At 43.2% G+C, this 22676-nt stretch overlaps 1 protein-coding gene across 2 annotated transcripts in view; it reads right to left on the bottom strand.

Moving 5' to 3' along the window:
* The window catches only part of ABHD12 (abhydrolase domain containing 12, lysophospholipase), a 70107-nt gene extending 49635 nt beyond the window's left edge, over positions 1 to 20472 (bottom strand). For both annotated transcript variants that reach the window (XM_060031266.1, XM_060031265.2), the window contains exon 1: positions 20136 to 20472. In XM_060031266.1, the coding sequence (XP_059887249.1) occupies positions 20136 to 20326 (191 nt within the window). In that variant the 5' untranslated portion in view covers positions 20327 to 20472. The remainder of the gene's footprint in view (positions 1 to 20135) is intronic.
* Between the last annotated feature and the right edge of the window lie 2204 nt (positions 20473 to 22676).

Here is a 22676-nt window from a genome sequence, read left to right as displayed (position 1 = left end):
ATATCCTGGGCTTGAAATAAAGACACTGTACTACTGTACTCTATACACTACTGTAAAGTACACAAAAGGACAACCACTTGTAGAGGATGCATGCACGTGACAATGTATGCCAGACACATGAACTAACTTACATGACTGGACATGTGAGCACATGTTTCCATTTTTGAAAGTTCACAACTTCAAGGTTCATATATAGGGGACTTACTGTAACCAAAAATACTCTACCCAACAGGGCTATCATTCATATTTGAAGAAGAAAGAAAATGTTCTACATATAAACAATAACTAAAAGAATTCAGCACCACTGCATTGGCATTATGAGAAATGTTAAAGGGACTTCTCTAAGCAGGATTTAAAAAAAAAAAAAAGGAAAAAACCACACAACTAGAAATATGAAAATTATGAAAGGAAAAAATCTCATTGGTAAAGGCAAACATACAGTAAATGTAGTGCATCAACCACTTATAAAGCTAGTAGGAAGGGTAAAAGACAAAAGTGGTAAAATCATCTATATCCACGATAAGTAGTTAAGGTATACACAAAACAAAAAGATGTAAAACATGATGTCAAAAAAATTAAACATGGTGGGAGAATAAAAATGCAGGGTTGTTAGACTGAATTTCAACTTAAAAGATCATCAACTTAAAATAACACAAGTTATTACTAACATATATTACATATGTGTGTCTGTAATTGTTATATATGAACATCATGGTAACCACAAACCAAAATCTTACAACTCTCTCTCACACACACACACACATAGAGAAAGCAACCCAAATATAACACTAAAGATATCCTCAAATCACAAAAGAGCAAAAGAAGAAGGAACAAATGAGAACTATAAAAACAATCAGAAAACATTTAACAAAATGGAAATAAGTAGGGACTTCCCTGGTGGTACAGTGGTTAAGAATCCGCCTGCCAATGCAAGGGACACGGGTTCGAGCCTGGTCCAGGAAGATCCCACATGCCGTGGAGCAACTAAGCCCATGCACCCCAACTACTGAGCCTGTGCTCTAGAGCCCGCGAGCCACAACTACTGAGCCTGCATGCCATGACTACTGAAGCCCGTGTGCCTAGAGCCCATGCTCCACGACAAGAGAAGCCACCACAATGAGAAGTCCACACCAACGCAACAAAGAGTAGCCCCTGCTTGCCACCACTAGAGAAAGCCTGTGCACAGCAATGAGGACCCATTGCAACCAAAAATAAATAAATAAATTTATTTTAAAAAATGGCAATAAGTACATACCTATCAATAATTACTTTAAAAGTAAATGGACTAAATGCTCTAATCAAAAGGCACAGAACAGCTTAACAGACTAAAAAAAACGCGACCCATCTATATGCTGACTACTATGCTGAAGAGACTCATTTCAGATCTAAAAACACAGAGACTGAAAGTGAGGTAATGGAAAACGGTATTCCACGCAAATGGAAACAAAAAGAGAGCAGGGGCAGCAATACGTATTATCAGACAAAATAGATTTCTGAACAGACTGTAACAAGAGACAAAGGACATTAAATAATGATCAAGGGATCAATCCAACAGGAAGATATAACAAATGTAAACACATATGCACCCAACATAGGAGCAACTAAATACATATAGCAAATATTAACAAACATGAAGGGAAAAACTGACAGTAACACAATAATAGTAGGGGACTTTAACACCCCACTTACATCAATGGACAGATCATCCAGAGAGGAAATCAATAAGGAAACACTGGCCTTAAGTGACACACTAGACCAGATGAACTTAAAAGATATATCAAGTCTCAATAAAGTTAAGATGGAAAGCATAGCAAGCATCCTTTCCAACCACAGTGGTATGAGAGTAGAAATCTACTACATGGAAAAAACTGCAAAAAACACAAACACACATGTGGAGGCTAAACAATATGCTTCTCAACAAACAATGGGTCACTGAAGAAATCAAAGAGGAAATTAAAAAATACCTGAAGACAAATGAAAATGGAAATACAATGATCCAAAACCTATGGGACACAGCAAGAGCAATTCTAAGAAAGAAGTTTATAGTAATACAAGCCTACCTCAGGAAACAAGAAAAATCTAAGGAACTAGAAATAGAAGAACAAACAAAACTCATAGTTAGTAGAAGGAAAGAAAAATAAAGATCTGAGCAGAAATAAATGGAGACTTAAAACAACAGCAGAAAAGATCAATGAAACTAAGAGCTAGTACTTTGTAAAGATAAACAAAATTGACAAACCTTTAGCCAGACTCATCAATAAAAAAAAGAGTGGGACCAAATCAATAAAATCAGAAATGAAAGAGAAGTTATAAATGACACCACAGAAATACAAAGGATCGTAAAAGATTACTACAATTAAACACCAATAAAATGGACAACCCAGAATAAATGGATAAATTCCTAAAAACGTACAATCTCCTAAAACTGAATCAGAAAAAAACAGAAGATATGAACAGAATGATTACCAGTCATGAAACTGAATCAGCAAAATAAACAAAAACAAAACAAAACAAACTCCCAACAAAGTCCAGGATCAGATGGATTTATAGATGAATTCTACCAAACATTTAAAGAAGAATTGATACCTATCTTTCTCCAACTACTGCAAAAAAGGAAGAGTCAGGAGTGCTTCCAAAGTCATTCTACAAGGCCAGCATCACCTTGGTACCAAAACCAGATGAGGATACCACAAAATAAGGAAAACAGAGGCCAATATCCCTGATGAACACTGATGTAAAAATCTTCAATAAAATATTAGCAAAATGAATTCAACAATACATCAAAAAGATCATACACCATAATCAAGTGGGATTTATCCCATGGATGCAGGGTGTTTCAATATCCAGAAATCAATGTGATACACCACACAACAAATTGAAAAATGAAAATCATATGATCATCTTAATAGATGCAGAAAAAGCTTTTGACAAAATCCAATACCCATTTATGATAAAAACTTTCACCCAAGTTGGTATACGGGAAACATACCTCAACATAACAAAGGCCATCTATGGTAAGCCTATGCCAACATCATACAAAAAGGTGACAAGCAGAAAGCATTTCCCCTAAGATCAGGAACAAGACAAGGATGCCCACTCACCATTTTTATTCAAGATAGTATTGGAAGTCCTAGACACAGCAATCAGACAAGAAAAATGAAAAGAATCCAAGTTGGAAAGGAAGCAGTAAAACTGTCACTGTTTGCATATGACATGACATTATATATAAAAAATCCTAAAGACACCACCAAAAAACCTATCAGAACTCACCAATGAATTCAGTAAAGCTGCAGGATGCAAAATAATACAAATCTGTTGCATTTCTGTACACTAACAATGAACTGTCAGAAAGAGAAATTAAGAAAACAACCCCATTTACAATTGCATCAAAAAGAATAAAATATCCAGGAGTAAATCTAACCAAGGAGGGAAAAGAGCTGTACCCAGAAAACTATAATACACTGATGAAAGAAACTAAGAAGAAACAAATGGAAAGATATACCATGTTCATGGATTAGAAGAATCCCAAGACAATCCACAGATTCAATGCAATCCCTACCAAATTCCAACGGAATTTTTCACAGAACTACAACAAATAATGCCCAAATTTGTATGGAAACACAAAAGAGTCCAAAATAGCCAAAATAATTTTAAGAAAGAACAAAGCTGGAGGTGTCATGCTCCATTATTTCCAACTATACTACAAAGCTATAGTAATCAAAACAGTATGACAACACTGTAAATCAACTATACTTCAATTTAAAAAAAAAACAACAGTGGGACTTCCCTCGTGGTCCAGTGGGTAAGATTCCACAGTCCCAATGCAAGGTGCCTCAGTTCAATCCCTAGTCGGGGAAAAAGATCCCACATGCATGCCACAACTAAGAAGCCCACATGCCGCAACTAAAGATCCCGCATGCTGCAAGTAAACATGCTACAAGATCTCGCGTGCCGCAACTAAGACACAGTGCAGCCTAAACAAACAAACAAACAAAAACAAAAAAACAGTATGATACTGGCACAAAAACAGACACATGGATCAACAGAACAGAACAGCGAGCCCAGAAATAAACCCACACTTATATGGTCAATTAATCTATGACAAAGGAGGCAAGAATATATGATGGGAAAAAGAAAGCCTCTTCAATAAACGGTGTTGGGAAAACTGGAGAGCTACATGCAAAAGAAGCGAACTGGACTACTTTCTCACACTATATACAAAAATAAATTCAAAATGGATTAATGACTTAAATGTAAGACCTGAAACCATAAACTCCTAGAAGAAAACATAGGCAGTATGCTCTCTGACATCAAATAGATATAGATATATAGATATCTCCTCAGGCAAGGGAAACAAAAGGAAAAATAAACGAATAGGACTACATCCAACTAAAAAGCTTTTGCACAGTGAAGGAAACTATCAGCAAAACAAAAAGGCACCCTACTGAATGAGAGAAGATATTTGCAAACAGTGTATTTGATAAGGGGTTAATAGCCAATATGTATAAGAACTCATACAACTAAACATTAAAAAACAAACAGCCAATTAAAAAATGGGTCAGAGGACCCACACAGACGTTTTTCCAAAGAAGATACACAGATGGCCAACAGACACATGAAAAGATGCTAGCATCACTAATCATCAAGTAAATGCAAATGAAAACCATGAGATATCACCTCACACCTGTCAGAATGATTATCATCAAAAAAGACAACAAATAACAGATGAATGGATAATGATGTGATACACACACACACACACACACACACACACACACACACACGACCATTATTCAGCCATTTAAAAAAAAAGAAATCTGGGAACTTCGCTGGTGGCACAGTGGTTAAGAATCTGCCCACCAATGCAGGGGATATGGGTTTGAGCCCTGGTCCAGGAAGATCCCACATGCTGCGGAGCAACTAAGCCCAAGCACCACAACTACTGAAGCCCGTGTGCCTAGAGCCCATGCTCCGCAACAAAGAGTAGCCCCTGTTTGCTGCAACTAGAAAAAGCCTGTGTGCAGCAACAAAGACCCAACACAGCCAAAAATAAACTTATTTTTTAAAAAAATGAAATCTGTCTTTTGCGACAACATGGAGGGACCTGAAGGTATTATGCTGAGATAAGTCAGACAGAGAAAGACAAATATCATATGATTTGTCTTGTATGTGGAATCTAAAGAACAGAACAAACAAAACAGAAACAGACTGATAGAGAACAAATTGGTGGCTACCAGAGGGGAGGCATGTAGGGGGATAAGTGAAATAGGTTAGGGAGATTAAGAAGTAGAAACTTCCAGTAAAATAAGTAAGTCACAGGGATGAAACGTACAGCACAGGGAATATAATCAATAATACTATAACTCTGTAGGGTGAGAGATGGTAGCGACTTATCATGGTGATCATTTTGTAATGTATAAAAATACTGAATCACTATGTTGTACACCTGAAACTAATATAGTAAGTCAATTATACTTCATTTATAAGGAAAGAAAGAAGGCAGGGAGGAAGGAGAAAAAAGAAAAGAGGAAAGAAAAAAGAAAAGAGAAGAGAAAAGAGAAGAGAAAAGAGAGAATAAATTCTAGGTAGACAGAGGTTTTTTGGTTTTCTTTTTTTTTTCAGTGTTTTAAATATGCTGTTCCATGGCCTTCTTTTTTTTTATCACAAGAAATCTGCTGTCACCTGCACATTTGCTTTTCTGTACATGTCTTTCTTCCTCTGGCTGCTTTTAAGATTTTTCTCTTCATCACTGGTTTTGAGTAATTTGATTATTATGTGCCTTGGTATAGTTTTCTTCCTGGTTTTTTTTTCTGTTTTTTTTTTTTTTTTTTTTTTTTTTTTTTGCGGTACGCGGGCCTCTCACTGTTGTGGCCTCTCCCGTTGTGGAGCACAGGCTCTGGACGCGCAGGCTCAGTGGCCATGGCTCACGGGCCCAGCCGCTCCGCAGCATGTGGGATCTTCCCAGACCGGGGCACGAACCCGTGTCCCCTACATCGGCAGGCGGACTCTCAACCACTGCGCCACCAGGGAAGCCCCTTTTTCCTGTTTTTTGTGTGGGTGATTCACTGAGTTGAGTTTACAGTTTCCATCAAGCTTGGAAAGTTTCTGGCCATTATTCTTTCACCTATTTTTTCTTTCTCTCCTGCTTCTGTGGGAACTCTAATTACCCATATATTAAGTTGCCTGAAGTTGTTCCACAGTTCAGTGCTACGTCTGAAAATTTTTTGATTCTTTTTTATATGTTTCATGTTGGATAACTGAATCTTTCCTTCTACAACATCTAATCTGCCATTAATGCCCCTCAGTGTATCTTTCACTTAACACACTTGTAGTTTGTCATCTTTAGAAACTTGATTTGGGTAATTTTCATATCTTCCATGACCCTACTTAACTTTTTAAACACATGGAATATAGTTGTAATAACTGTTCTAATGTCCTTTGCTGACTGTACCATCTGTGTCAGTTCTGGATTGGTTTTCATTGATTGTTTATTCTCATTACAAGTTACATTTTCCTGTCTCCTTGCACTGTGCTCCCCAACTGTAATTCATACATTTAGATACTAACCCCAGGTGCTAAGAATGTGACTGTATTTGGAGATAGAGTCTTTAAGAGGTTAAATTAAGTTAAAATTCGGTCTTTAGTGGGGACTTCCCTGGTGGTCAAGTGGGTAAGATTCTGTGTTCCCAATGCAGGGGACCTGGGTTTGATCCCTGTTCAGGAAACTAGATCCTGCATGCATACCACAACTATTAAAGAGTTCGCATGCTGCAACTAAGAGTCTGCGTGCTGCAACTAAGACCCAGCGCAGCCTAAATAAATGTATGTTAAAAAGAAAAATTGGTCATTATGGTAGGCTGTAATCCAATAAGACTGGTGTCCTTATAAGAAGAAACCTGGACAGACATGCAGAGGAAAGACCATGTAAGACACAGGGAGAACATGGACATCTACAAGCCAAGGAGAGAGGCCCCAGAAGAAACCAATGCTGCCAACACACTGATCTCAGACTTCTAGCGTCCAGAATTGTGAAAAAATAAATTTCTCTCATTTCAGCCACCCAGTATGTAGTACTTTGTTACGGCTGCCCAAGCAAACTAATACATCTGGTAATATTTGATTAGATATGAGACATTGTGAATTTTACTTTGTTGGGTGCTGGATATTTTTATGTTCCTATAAATACTGAATCTTGTTTCAGGATGCAGTGAATTGGAAACAGTTTGATTCTTCTGGGTTTTGTTTTTATGATTTGTTAGGTGGGTCCAGAGCAGTACTCTGTCTAGGGCTAATTATTTCCCATTACTGAAGCATGACATTCCTGAGTGTTCTACCCAATGTTCAGTGAATTATGGTCTTGTTAGAGGGAACTGGAACTGTTTCATCTAAACCTTTCGGGAAGTTCTCTCCCCAGCCTCAGATAGTTTCCTCACACATGTGTGCTGAGCAGCACTATGTTGAATACTCAAGGTGCAGAGATCTCCAGATTCTCCTCTGCAGATCTCCAGAGTTCTCTCTGTACCCATGTCTCTCCCTGGTCCTCTGTCCTATAAAGTGTAGGCATGTTGGTGTCCCCAGACTCTCAGCACCTTATCCACAGCTCAGGAAGTCCACCAGGCTCCACATCAATTTCCTTGTCCCTGTGATACAGCGGGGAAACTCTCACGGTAGTAAGCTGGAGTTGCTGTAGGGCTCACTTTGTTTGTCACCTCTCCAGAGACTACTGTCTCTCGTTGCCAGTGGCCAGTGTTTGGAAACCTTGTTTCATGCATTTTGTCTGGATTTTGTTGTTGTTTTAGTTATTTCAGGGTAAATTCAGTCCCTGTTACTCTATCTTCAGTGGCCAGAAGTGGAAGAACTGTATTCCTATTAAAAAGTATCTATATTTAGTTTTCACCAATTACTCTATTACTGTAACCATCAAAATTATTAAGGAAGAGTTTTTCGCTTTATTCCATTATATTAATAGATATATTTCAAAATACATCTTATGTTATATATTCCATCATATATATATGTGTACATACATATATATATATATATATATATTCTATTATCTCATTATATTCTCTCAGAAGGAACAAAAGAGTAAATCCAAAATTCACTCCCCAAGACTAATAGGTGGACTTCTACCTAGTTTATAGGTGGAAACCTTAAGAACAATCTTCAAACTCTTATTCAAACACAGTATTGGGAGTAATTTCACTGAACAGAATTAAAAGCTTTAAGGCCTTAATAAAATACACAAGTGCAATCCCATAAATGTCTTTGTTCCCAGAGAAGAAAACAAAAAGTCATGAGGATGCTGGCAGAGTTTAACAGCTGGGTGACCTACTGTGAAAAGGCCTTGTTCTCCTGACAGTGACGAGGATGTTTTATCACTATAGTATAGCTTGTTTTCAAGTGCTTCATACACAATTGTTTTACCTCCTGTTAAAAAACAAAATTCATCTGAGCAAACCTTAAAGATCTTATTGGCTTTATTCAACAATTCATCAATCGGGCAGCATCTCATGTAGCAAACAGAAAGGAACTCCAAGGAGCTGTACAAAATGAAAGACTTTCACAGGGAGAAGAGAGTGGGAACAAGGAAGTTTTATGAGACAACAGAAGCGAGTTATTTATTCCACGGTCACTTTCCTTTAGGAGACAACAGGGGTCTATCAGGCAGATAACCACATTAGTGCTGACCAGGTGATTCCTGATTGACTGGTTGAAGAACCCATTTCTAGGAGAGCCGAGTCTCTAATGAAGTTAAGTCTCCGTTTGGTGACGTGGGCTTATTTAGCATAAGCAACTCCATTTTGGGTCTGTTATCTTCTTCTTAAAGCTATCTTGCTTTATTTATTTAATTTGTTTTTGGCTGCGTTGGATCTTCATTGCTGCACATGGCCTTTCTCTAGTTGCGGCAAGTGGGGGCTACTCTTCGTTGCAGTGCACAGGCTTCTCATTGCAGTGGCTTCTCTTGTTGTGGAGCATGGGCTCTAGGCGCACAGGCTCAGTAATTGTGGCATGTGGGCTCAGTAGTTGTGGCTTGTGAGCTCTAGAGCGCAGGTTCAGTAGTTGTGGCTCACGGGCTTAGTTGCTCCACGGCATGTGGGATCTTCCCAGACCAGGGCTCAAACCCGTGTCTCTTGCATTGGCAGGCAGATTGTTAACCACTGCGCCACCAGGGAAGCCCTGTTTTTCTTTATAGCACTTTACCACCTCTTGAAATTTACTGTGTATTTACATGTACCTTTTTTGCTTTCCTTCTGCTTCACGAGGAGAATGTGAGCTCCACAAGGGTTGGGACCTGTCTGACTCTGTAACATTTTATCCACAGCCTCCAGCACACACTACGTCTTCAACAAGTATTTGTTAGATGAATAAAAGAATAAACATGCAAGCAATCTTCTCAATATATGTCACACTGTTAACAGTAATTATCCAGGGGATAATTCCACTTTCTCAATTATATTCTATGTTTTAAATCTGTATTAAGAAATCTTTTTTTACTTTTGTAATCAGGAAAAAAAACAAAATGAGAAGGGAACAGAGGGAAGAAGACAGGATCTCTCAAGGGCTGCCTTTCACCATGGCAGTTGCCATCCCTTGCGGTGGCCTCATACCTGAAGATCCCTGCCTTGGTCCCTGCAGAATCTCCCTTGTGCTTTCTGTTGAGGCTCTGGGGCTATACTGGCAGGCTCCCAGCTGGCCTCCACTGGTGTAACAGTCCCTTCCTTCTGGAACCCAAAGCCAAGTATCCGATGTCCTAGAATGGCAGTCTTATTTTCCTTCCCGTAGGTTCTGCCATGACATGCCTTGTCAAGGTGTGCCGTGTTCCTAAACTGTGAACATTTCTTTTCTTTTATCTACAGAAAGCTTGGTATGCCAGGGATGCATTGACAGGATGAGTTATATCCTGTCACTGAAGTGGGAGCCTAAAAGATGAGATACTGTGAAGATAAAACAGCACAAAAAATGTCAGAGCAACAAAGGATGAATGTGAGATCAGACTAATCATCTCCAGCCACACTTGCATTTTGTCTCTTCTATAGACATAATAAAAATGCTTGAAGAAACTAACACACCACTGCAAAGCAATTATACTCCAATAAAAATGTTAAAAAAAAGATACTGCCATCTTTCTTCTTTCCCAGTGCCTAGCTTGATATCAAACAAACAATAGAAGCAAGTTAACTGTTTGTTGAATACAATAATCTATGAGCACCCAACACTGACACGGTCACTTTCAGGTAGGAACCACATGATGTTCCAGGACTAGGAATGGCACAAGTCAAACATGAAACAGTAAAGAGTCTGTGTTGTACACATTATTAGGAGAAAGAAACAGTTGAAAGTTAAAAGGCATATATCTCTTTTAGGACTCTGAACTATGGCATCCAAACGATCTGCTTCAACACTGAACATTCTTACCTTCCCACTACGAATAGTTCAGTCAATATATCTGAACCTTGGGACTTCCCTGGTGGCACAGTGGTAAAGAATGCGCCTGCCAATGCAGGGGACATGGGTTCAAGCCCTGGTTCTGGAAGATACCACATGCCGTGGAGCAACTAAGCCCGTGCGCCACAGCTACTGACCCTGCGCTCTAGAGCCCGCGAGCCACAACTACTGAGCCCGCATGCCACAACTACTGAAGCCAACGCACCTAGAGCCCGTGCTCCGCCAGAAGAGAAGCCACCATAATGAGAAGCCCACGCACTGCAATGAAGAGTAGTCCCTGCTTGCCGCAACTAGAGCAAGTCCAAGCGCAGCAACAAAGACCCAACACAGCCAAAAATAAATAAATAAATTTATTAAAAAATATATATGTATATATATCTCTAAACCTTGTGTGGAGATCTGAAAGTGTGATAAGAACTGAAAATAACTGCAACTTTCTTTTCTTTACCCTAATGCTCAGGACAACTTTCAAGCTTTAAGGACAAACCCTAAATTGCAGCATTCCTGAGATATGCTTGTATTCCTTCATTGACACTCCTTCTCTGCCTTCATCTTTGCAAAATGAAATTCCTTCTGAAACTCCTCACACTGACACTCATCTACCCCCTTCTCTTTTTACCTTCTCAGGGCATTTCCATACCTGGTAAACAGATTACACATGATTAAGACAACTAAAGCCCATAAGTATCATCTCAAGACAAATTCTATTTAGAAACTTCTATTTGTGTATTAGCAAAACCTGAGAGGTAAGAATTCTGCCTACGTCCCACATACTCACTCTGTGTTGCCCTCCGTTCATGTTGATCTCTTCCCCACCTCCACCTCAAACCCAGCTTAACACCCCCGTCACTGGGCCATATGCAGGGCCCTCCGGGGGGCAGCTGCCCTCAGGCCCCCCAGGACCAGGCAGTACTCGGCTGTGCAGAACACACATGGCTTCTCAGACACATAGCAAGTCACAGCTGAAACGACTTCCCATGAGAACCACTTCTGTCATCCATTTTTGCAACACCGCATGTCAAAAAGAAGAGTTTCGGGCTTCCCTGGTGGCGCAGTGGTTGAGAATCTGCCTGCTAATGCAGGGGACACGGGTTCGAGCCCTGGTCTGGGAGGATCCCACATGCCGCAGAGCAACTAGGTCCGTGAGCCACAACTACTGAGCCTGCGCATCTGGAGCCTGTGCTCCACAACGAGAGGCCGCGATAGCGAGAGGCCCACGCACCGCGATGAAGAGTGGCCCCCACTTGCCACAACTAGAGATAGCCCTCGCACAGAAATGAAGACCCAACGCAGCAAAAATAAATAAATTAATTAATAAACTCCTATCCCCAAAATCTTCTTTTTTTTTTTTTGCGGTACGCGGGCCTCTCACTGTTGTGGCCTCTCCCGTTGAGGAGCACAGGCTCCAGACGTGCAGGCTCAGCGACCATGGCTCACGGGCCCAGCCGCTCCACGGCATGTTGGATCTTCCTGGACCGGGGCACAAACCCGTGTCCCCTGCATCGGCAGGCAGACTCTCAACCACTGCGCCACCAGGGAAGCCCCCCAACATCTTCTTAAAAAGAAAAAAAAAAGAAGAGTCTCTGCCAAGGAGCTTGACTGTCCGTGTTAATGAGACTTTAGCAAATAATGGTAGGAAACATCTGATTAGGTTAAGGATAGAGAGGTAAGACCAGGTCCAGGTTGAGAACTGAAAGGGAAATACCTGTAGTACCTCCTCTCCCCTTGGCACAGGGCTTTGCTCTTATTCCACAGAGAAAACAGAAGCACCCAGTAGAGAACCTCCAGTGCTCCCCACACACATCTAACCACCTCCCTGCAGCTTCACAGCACCCTTGGCCTACCTCCCTGTCTGAGGACCGCTGACTTGGCCTTGGGGTACTGGGTCCCAAAGACACCACGCCACCAGCACTCGGCATCACCAGTCTTTCCCCTCCTGGACTATCCTCAGGAGCACACCAAGGCACTCTACAGCACTGGTCAGAAACTTCCTCCTACTCCAGTTACCCACCCCCTCATTTCTGTTGCCTTTTCTGGCAAAACTCCTTGGAAAAGCTATCTGCATTTCTTCTCCCTACTTCTCCCTTGAGCCACTCCATCAGGCTCTTGCCTCCACCACTCAAATTAACCACACTAACAACCACTGATCCTTATGTCTCCAAATCCAATGGCAGATCACACTCTCCTCTGCAACAGGCTTTCTTCCAATAGCTCCCTTGACCCCTTCCTCCCAGCTCTCCTCTCAGCTGCCTCCCTCCAGGTCTCCTTGGTTTGAGGCTCCCCTTCTCCAGCCCCTACCTGTCCAGGGCCCAGGGTCCAGCCCTGGGATCCTGTCGTGACTCTGAACACTACCTGCAGGCTAACGTCAGATGTTGGCCCCAGCTCTCCCCTGAACTCCAACTCCTACCTATTCCACTTGCATGTTTCATAGGCACCTCCATATGCCCCAAACCAAACTCATTTCCCACAACTGCCCCATCTCAGCACATGGCAGCTCCACTCTTCCACTGCTCAGAAGAGAACTGGTGAATCCTGTGACTCTCCTCGCTCTTTCTTACTAATCCATCAGCAAATCCTGTTGACACCTCCTTGGAAACAGATCCAGAATGCAACATTTCTCACCTCCACAGCTACCCCAGGCCCAAGTCCCCATCATCTGTTGCCTGGATGACTTCTAGCGGGTCCCCCTGCTCCTGCTGCCCTTCCAGTCTGTCTTCATCCCAGCGATCAGAGTGACATGTCAATGACATACATCATACCCAGGCACTCCTCCACTCTAAAGCAGCCAGTGGCTTCCATTCAAATGTCCCCTTATGAGAAAGGCCTCCTGTATACATGCCTCAGCTGCTCCTTACTGGCCCTACTTTCCTCCTCAAGCCCTGAGCACCTGACACAGCACATACTTGTTCGCTTGTCACCTGCCTCTGCCACCAGAAGGTAAAGTCCACAAGACATGACCCACATCCACTGCTGCAGCCTCAGCACTTAGAAGAGTTACTGTACATACATCAAACTTTGCTAAATGAACAGGTGAAAAAAAAGTGTTGAATAACCAAAAAGTATTGCTTAAAAACGTTCTATTACCAACAGATGTGTTAACTGATCATGATGACAACTACATGCATGACAACTGGCTGAGAAGACATACTGTAATAGTTTGGGGGCAAGGACTTCCCCGGTGGTCCAGTGGGTAAGACTCCGTGCTCCCAATGCAGGGGGCCCAGGTTCCATCCCTGGTGGAGGAACTAGATCCCACGTGCATGCCACAAATAAGAGTTCGCATGCCATAACTAAGAAGCCTGCATGCCACAACTAAAGGTCCTGTGTGCCACAATGAAGATTCAGCACAGCCAAAATAAATAAATAATAAGTTAATTAATTAACTAAAAAAATTGGGGGGCAGAAAGGGAGGGAGGGTACATTCTTCTTGACCTAAGTTAACAGAGCTTTCTCAATACTCCAACAAATAACACTAGCAATAATATTGGGGATGACCAAGATGCCACTGACTGAGTGCTCACTGTGTGCCTGGCTCTTTCATACACTGGACCCTCACCCCAATCCTATAAGGAAGATATTTTTATCCCCACATTATAGAGGAAGAAACAAACTCATAGTTAAGCAACTCACCCCAAGCCACAAACCTGAAAACACTCACTTGAGACTCAGTTTCCATTCAAGCTTTCCCCTAAAATATCAAACAATACTAAGATGGGCACCAAGCCTAAACAACGGGTCCTTCTACTAACTGGACACCTCAGGCTGGGTTTCCTGGCATCACACTTCCCTGTGTCAGCAGCCCGTGTCCTCACTGACACTCCAGACCCTGGCCCTCAGTTCAGGAAGAGACAAATGACCTACCCACTCTCCATGTGGACACCCAAGTTCTGTGGCATCACGTCCGGGTGAAAAGCATTGACTTAATCTGTCAGTTTTCAAGATAACATTGCAGTTAAAGTTTTCCCGTAGACTGCATTTTGGAAGGAAAAGTGCTCTAGTGGGAGAAGGAGGAGGATCATGAGTCTGGAAAGGCATCCTGTCTCCACTGCTGTCAGCAGAACCCTGAGAAAATGACCCATCTTCTAAGCCTCTTTCCAAGGTTACCTCTGTGATACGTATCTTCTGGAGATTTTAATCTCCTGCATTTGAGCAGTGTATGCTCAACATTACTGTAGAAGACAGACACTCCCTTGAGAAGGGAGAGTATATGCTGGCTGAAAGGAACTGGGAAACAAGCAGAGATACAGGACACTAATCTCACCAAAAAGGTGTGAAGTCCCAGGGTCCCGGGTCCAGGGCTGGAATGGGTCCCTGATAAGATAAACTACAACTGGGAAGAGAGGGACCAAGTTGGGGGCCCCATTTGAGGCACCATAACAAAGCCTGCCCCCCTGCTTGTCATGGTCCAGGCACAGACTCTACTCTGGGGAGTGGGAGGAGAAGGGGGATGGAGAAAAGCAGACTTTAAGGACAAAAGCTAGCTCCGAGACAGACATTCACCTTGGTCACCCGCCTTTCTAGGTTATGGTGAAGCCAACAGCAGCCCTGCATGAAGTTCCTTCTTTTGGATGAAGAAGGAACCAAGGGTGATGCCTGAGTTCTTCTGTATTTACAAACAAAGGTCATCAGCTGTGAAATCTCCCAGGGGGTCCACTGATCTCCGTTATCTGGCAGATCGGGCCTGTGAATTGACAGTCAAAGGATAGTCTAGTTGACTGAAACAGAGACCTATACATCTCATTACTGCCTCCTTAGGCCCAATTTAGACCACTTATGCCTTTATTGCATATTGCCAAGAACTCCAAGATTACAGAAAAGAAAATGAAAGGCCCACAGAATCCCTCACTTGCCTCCTTGTACCAGACATACGCAAAGCAAAAATAGTATCCAGTCCCTCCTCTTATGGAGTACACAGTTGACATGTAAGTCAGATAAACATTTACCTTCAAAAATAACCCTTTAGGGCTTCCCTGGTGGCGCAGTGGTTGAGAGTCCGCCTGCCGATGCAGGGGACATGGGTTCGTGCCCCGGTCCGGGAAGATCCCATATGCCGCGGAGCAGCTGGGCCCGTGAGCCATGGCCGCTGAGCCTGCGCGTCTGGAGCCTGTGCTCCGCAACGGGAGAGGCCACAACAGAGCCCACGTACCGCAAAAAAAAATAATAATAATAATAACCCTTTAGTCCAACAATTAAAACAAACCAAAAGGGAACTATACTCAGTATGTTGTAATAACCTATAAGGGAAAAGAATCTGAAAAAGAACATATATATATATATATATATTATATATATGAATCACTTTGCTGTGCAACTGAAACACAACATTGTAAATCAACTACACTTCAATTAAAACACACACAGACTTCCCTGGTGGTCCAGGGGTTAAGAATCCGCCTTCCAATGCAGGGGACACGGGTTCGATCCCTGGTCAGGGAACTAAGATCCCACATGCCCTGGGGCAATTAAGCCCGTACACCACAACTACTGAGCCCACAAGCCGCAACTGGAGAGAAGCCCACGTGCCCCATCTAAGACCCAAGGCAGCCAAATAAATAAAATTAAAAACACACACACAAACTGGTTTTGGTTTTGTTTTCCCTCCAAGGTTGTTGTCTTCATCTGAATTAGTTGCCAGCAACATTTAAAAAGTTAGAGATCACAGATGCAGGCTTACACCCAGCTACTCTTCAGGAAAGACTGGAAGATCTGGCGGTCCTGGAACCACATTCCTGCTGGGGAGCAACAGGAGAGACTGCAGTAGCTGCTGCCCCCTTCAGATAGAACACGTTCTCTCCATCCTGGCCTCCCAGAATAATAAACAAAAAAAGGTTTACTTTGGGAAAAAATATTTTTTTATTTAGGAAAAAATCCACTTTACTCTGTGTGTGTGTGTGTGTGTGTGTGTGTGTGTGTGTACTAGAGCAAGAAAAAAGGGGAAAAAAGTATAAGTATATAAAATAGGAAACAAGACTAGGGAACAGCCCCAGGTACAGAGGAAAAAGCTAGATATAAAAGATGATTTACTATAAACATATAAATAACCAAAACCGAACCCAGAAAGAGAGCGCAAATCTAAGAAACTATAATAGTTATCAAAGTGCTATATTCTAAAAAAAGGCACCACACTTAGGTAGTTTTACAGGTGAATTCTACCAAAATTTAAAGAAAGAGATCATTTCAAAAGTGTTTAAACTGGCTAAAGAAGAGAAAGAGAAAACTTTTAATAAAGCTATAGAAAACACTAAAACAACTTGGTAAAGACGGCATTGAACAAGAAAATTACAGACTAGTCTCACAAATAATGGTGTAAAATATTAATAAATAGAATCTGTCTACACCATAAGAGTTATCATTGGGTTTCCCTGGTGGCGCAGCGGTTGGGAGTCCGCCTGCCGATGCAGGGGACGCGGGTTCATGCCCCGGTCCAGGAAGATCCCACATGCCGCGGAGCGGCTGGGCCCGTGAGCCATGGCCGCTGAGCCTGCGCGTCCAGAGCCTGTGCTCTACAGGGGGAGAGGCCACAACAGTGAGAGGCCTGCGTGCCACAAAAAAAAAAAAAAGAGTTATCATTGATGACTCAATAATGATGATTCAATAAGATAAAATGATGATTCAATATTATAAAATCTATTACTACAACTCAGCATACTAACAGGTCAAGAGATAAAATTTATATGATAATTTCACAGATGCTAAAACAGCATTTGATAAAATTCAACAACCATTTTTGACTTAAAAAATGACAAAACAGCAACACACCCCTTACTAAAATAACTAATGTGGCACAAACACTAAAAGAACTCTCTTTAAAGTCAGGATACCCAGTATCATCCCTATTATTCAACCTCGTTCTGGAAATACAATGTAACCAAAAAAGAGAAAGAAACAAAAGACATAAGAAAGTAGAAAACGAGACAAAATTCTTATTATTTGCAGCTGACATGATAGTATACCTGGAAAATTCAAGAAACAACTGCAAAAACTACTTGAAACTAAGATTATGTAAGTTGCTAGTTACAGAAGTAATAAATACAACCAGTTACAATATGTAATATAAGAAAATATTCTATTTTCAATAACAACAGAAAGATAAAATAACTAGGAATAAACTTAAGAAATGTACAGGATTTTAAAACTGACTTAAAAAGACATTTCTGAGACAGGGAAATGTATGTGTAGACTGGATATTAGATAATATTAAATTAATTACAGATTATAAATTGTTAATTTTGACACAATACGATAATAGCTTTGGGGTTAGATATATTTCAAAAAGTCCCTATTTGTTCATGATATACTGCGAAATATTTATGGATGAAATCATTTGCTTTAAAATAGCCTAGTCCCCCACCATACTAAAAATGGAGGGGAGGAGGAAGAGATGATTCAAGATTGGCAAAACATGGAAAACTGTTGACTATTCATTATATTATACTGTCTCCTCTACTTTTGTATATTTGAACACGTGCACAATAGAACGTTAAAAGAAATCTGCAGGAGGACCCAAACAAAGGCGGATCATTAAAGACGTAAATAATCCCAAAGATGTATAATGAGCTTAGAAAAACACACAAAAATTGCCACCTAACCATTAAGAAATGCAAATTAAAGTTACAAATCAGATGTCATTTTCATCAATCAAGTAGAAAAAGATCAAAATATCTGGTAATGTTCACTATTGGGGGGCAGGCAACTGACACTACTGGAGGGCGTGTCAGTACAACTTCTTGGGAGTGCACTTTGGCCTTTGCTTTCAAAGTCATAAACACACATCCCTTGGCTCAGCAATTCCAATTCTAGGTATCTATTCTAGATATTCATTCACCAAGTATTTTCTCCCACCTACTATGTGCGAGGCCCTGGAGACAGACGCTGAGAGAAAAATTGTCCCTGCTCTCAGAGGGCTTCCGTTCTCGTGAAGGAGACTACCCACAAAGCAAGTCAAGTGTGCAGGCAATCACACCGTCAGCTAAGGCAGCGGTCCCCAACCTTTCTGGCACCAGGCACCAGTTTCATGGAAGACAGTTTTTCCACGGAAAGGAGGGGGATGGTTTCAGGCAGTAATGTGAGTGATGGGCGGGGATGGTTCAGGTGGTAATGCGAGTAATGGGGAGTGATGGGGAGCGGAAGATGAAGCTTCGCCTGGCCTCCCGCTGCTCTGCTCACCTGCTGTGTGGCCTGGGGACCACAGGGGACCCCTGAGCTAAGGGATAAGTGCGATGAAGAAACAAGTAAACAGAATAGGGGGGTTGGGGGCGGCAGGAAGGCTATTTTGGATGTGCTGGTCTGGGAAGGCCTCTCTGAAGAGGTGACAGTAAAGCAGAGACCTGGTTGAAGGAGAAGACGCAGCAGGAGAACATCCAGGAGAGCATTTCAGGCAATAGGGAAGGAAGCCATGGGCTGACACACAAATTTGGCCTTCCCGCCCTCTGCTTTTCTTTTTATTCCCGTAACAGCCTTTTGTTTATCCAAAGGATATGGCACCACTTGAATGTCTCTCTTTGTCTCCAACTCAAAAATAAAAATAATCAGATCCTTTTAATACAGTACATCTTTCAAGGAAGGTGCCAGGCCAGCACTGTTTCCCCAAACATTGTGCATCACAACTTGATTTCTTCAGAGGAAGAGTTCCCAACCTATCTAAGTGCTATGTCAAGCTTGTTACTAAAAGTGCATTAAAGCCAGTTGTGAGTTTTTAATGCAGATAAACCTTTCCACAGAACAGCTTAGTTTCACAAAAGATACTCACCAGTTGCTAGATAATTTTACACAAAAACAAAAATATTGTCAGTCCCTGAACTTCTGGCAGGACTGGGAACCACTGACTTAGAGAGGTATATAGTTTAATTTCATGATCTTTCAGGCAATGCAGTTGATGTTTTTAGGGGCTATTTGGATAAATATTTTACACGGAAGTGGCCAGTGTCAATTAAGGGCATTCCAGTTGACCCCGAAATCAGTGACTCTGCTACAACACCTGAGAACATTACATACTAACTTCTTCAAACACCACTGAAACATCAAGACTTCAAAACTGCCATGAGTGATACGTTCTACAAACAGCCAGACTATGGGGAGAGACTTGCCCGCGTGAAATATGCCCCTATCCCAACTGTGAGATTAATTTAACATAAACGCATTCATCTCCCCAAAGGGAGACCGAAAATAACCAGGTGACTTCCGGACGGGACGGAGATTCCCAAGGAGACGACTCCTGCGGACACATTCCACGTACCACCAGCCAGCTGCTCGCGAACGCCGGGCTTCCCCCCACCCCCTCGACAGCCGAGGATGCGGTGCACCCCATGTCCCTGCACACGGCCGACCCCTCAACCGTCCCCGAGGGACCGGCAGCTTCGAGCAGAGGGTGCCGCGGAGACTCAGGCACCGGTGAGCTGCCCACCCGGCGAGAGGGACGATGGGTCGGAGTCGGACGCAGAGCAGATCGGAGCGGAGTCAGCGCTCCCGGGCGTCCAGGAGCTCGCCACCCTCGTCGAGAGGCGCTCACCTGCCGGTCACTGGAGGGCCCCCCCAGGCCCGCCCGAGAAGGAAGGGGGCGCGGGGGCCAGAGGGGGACCACGGGGGAGGCACCCGGGGACGCCCGGAGAGGGTCGGGGGGCACGCGGGGTGGAGGGCAAGTAGCTCCGGAGGGTTGTGGGTCCCGGGCCGCCTCCGCCGCTCCTCACCTGCCCAGCGCCCGCTTCATGCCTGCGTCGGCGGCGCAGCGCGGCTCGGCCGGCCCGGGGCCCGCCAGGTACAGGTTCTGCTTCAGGCGGCAGTCGGCGTCCAGCGCCGCGGCGGCCGAGCCGGCGGAGGACGAGCCCGAGGCGGCGTGGCGCTCATGCTCCAGGGCGACTGACTCGGTCCGCTTCCTCATCCCGTGGCCAGCACCGCCGGCCTCACCCTCGCCCCGGGCCTCGCCACCCGCCGCCGCTCAGGGGAGCAGCCGCTCAGGTGAGCCACCACCGCCGCCGCCGCTTGGAGCCCGCCGCCCTGACGTCCCTGCCGGCCGGGGTCGGGGCGGGGCCGGCGGCCTCCCTGCGCTGATTGGCCAGCGCTGAGTGGCTGTAGGCGGGTACGCCGGCCGGGGCCCCCTACCCGGCGCCCGGCGCGCCCAACATCCCCAGCGGCGATCGCAGCCATCTTGGACACGGGCAAACGAAGCCGCAAGGCGCGTCACCGTTCGGGCGCGGCTGACTGGCGGAGTAGCGCTGGGCAGGGGTCGGGCTAGGTCAGACACGAGGCCGCCTGGTGCCCACTGCAGCGGCCTGAAGGGTACTCCGCGCATATCCCCGGCTCTCTGACTCCCCCCAACAGTGGAAACCCCCGAAAAGGTTTTATAAGAATTTACACAACAAAAAGAAAAAGGTGACATGACAATTCTGTCCTAATAATGATTTATAACTATTTTCCCACAAGGACTTTTCTTTAAAAAATATGTGATCTGGTAGTTTTGTTTTTTAATTTGAAACAGAAATGTATAGATATTTCTTTTTTTTTTTCTTTTGGGCCGAACGTTTGAAAACTGAGCTGCTTAAAATTTTTACTTTTTTAAAAAAACAGTATTTTAGATTTTTATAAAGCAGAACTAGCTGTTGGGGGAAGAATCCATTTCACAAATTCCCACTTGTGAAACACAAATTAAGTACTAATTCAACCCATCCTAAAAACAGAAAGGAAAGAGCAGTTTCACCTATTCAGTTTTATAGCTTTGGCTTTCTTTAATATGGCATTATTTTATTTTTTTTACAAATGATGTACAACCAAGAGATTCGCTTATTTATTCCGAAGTAACTTGTAATTTCAACATTTGTGCCAGTGAAAACTATTGGCAACTGATAACTTAAGATCAATTAGAAACGTCTTTAGAAATTCAATAGCTCCTTATATTAGCTTTGTAATGATACTTAGAAATTGCAAAAGAATTTCACTGACCATATTACTAAATATCACAACCAGCATTCATATTTGTCCAAATATACTTTTGGTGAATTCTTTAAAGTAATGTAGAAGCACATACTGGAGACTGGGAATCCAGAAAATAAAGTGTAAAACATTTTTTTACTCTATCACTCACTAAATCCTTTCCAATCAATAGAAAAACAAAAAAGCTAGGAAGGGAGGACTGGAAAGAAGAGAGTAAGGGGTACTGAGTCTTTCTTGCTGGTATTAGGCCTTGCTCCAGTCCTCAACTCTTGGTCCACACTCACTCTATAAGTAATCTTATCCAGGCTCTAATCTTATCCAGGTCACCCTACAATGGGGACACCTACATTTGTATCTCCAGTCCACACCTCTTCCTTGAACTCCAGGCTCCTCTATCCAGTGGTCTACTCATCCACTCTGACATCCAACAGGCACCTAAAATCATGTTCAAAGCTGAGCTCTCAGCTCTTCTCCCACCCCAGCTCCATCCATAACCTTCCCCACCTCCAGAATGCTCCCAGCTCCATCCATAACCTTCCCCACCTCCAGAATGCTCCCAGCTCCATCCATAGCCTTCCCCACCTCCAGAATGCTAAGTCCATCCTTACAGTTCCTCAGGCCAAAGCCTTTGAGTCATCCTTGATTCCTCCCTTCTCATGACACAGCAGGTCTATCACCAAGCCTGGTCAGCTCTCCTTTCAAAATCTATCCAGGATCAACCACTTCTCACCACCTCCACCATGGGCCAAAGTGCCATAATCCCTCACTTGGATTCTTATAATAGCCTAAATGGTCTCCTGCCTCACTTCTGTCTACTTAATCCAGTGGCCACAAAGGTCTTTTTAAAAACTCTAGATCCAGTTCTGTCACTTATTTGCTCAAAACACTTCAATGGCTCCCCACCTCGTGGAAAATAAAACCGAAAGCTTATGAAATGGGCCAACGGGCCTACTTGACTTGGCCTCAGCCACTGCTCAGCCCTCACTCTGTTCTCAGCCACCAGCCTCTCTCTAGCTCACCCTGCTCCAGTATCACTGCCTCCTTGCTGAGGCAGGGGCCCCAGGGTGTTGGTGGCATGTACATGAGTCATCATATCCACATGGCTAACTCCCTTCCACTTTAGGTCTGTGCCTTCTCTGAACACTAACTCGAAACCTTCAGGCCCTCTCACTGTCACAGTTCACCTTCCCTGACTTACACTCTTTTTTTTTTTAAATTTTTATTGGAGTATAGTTGCTTTACACCATTGTGTTAGTTTCTGCTGTACAGCAAAATGAATCAGTTAGAGGTATACATATATC

This window comes from Delphinus delphis, chromosome 15, assembly GCF_949987515.2.
Source record: "Delphinus delphis chromosome 15, mDelDel1.2, whole genome shotgun sequence".
Classification (NCBI taxonomy): domain Eukaryota; kingdom Metazoa; phylum Chordata; class Mammalia; order Artiodactyla; family Delphinidae; genus Delphinus; species Delphinus delphis.
Note: the sequence above shows the minus strand (reverse complement) of the source record. Positions and strands in the feature narration are given on the sequence as shown.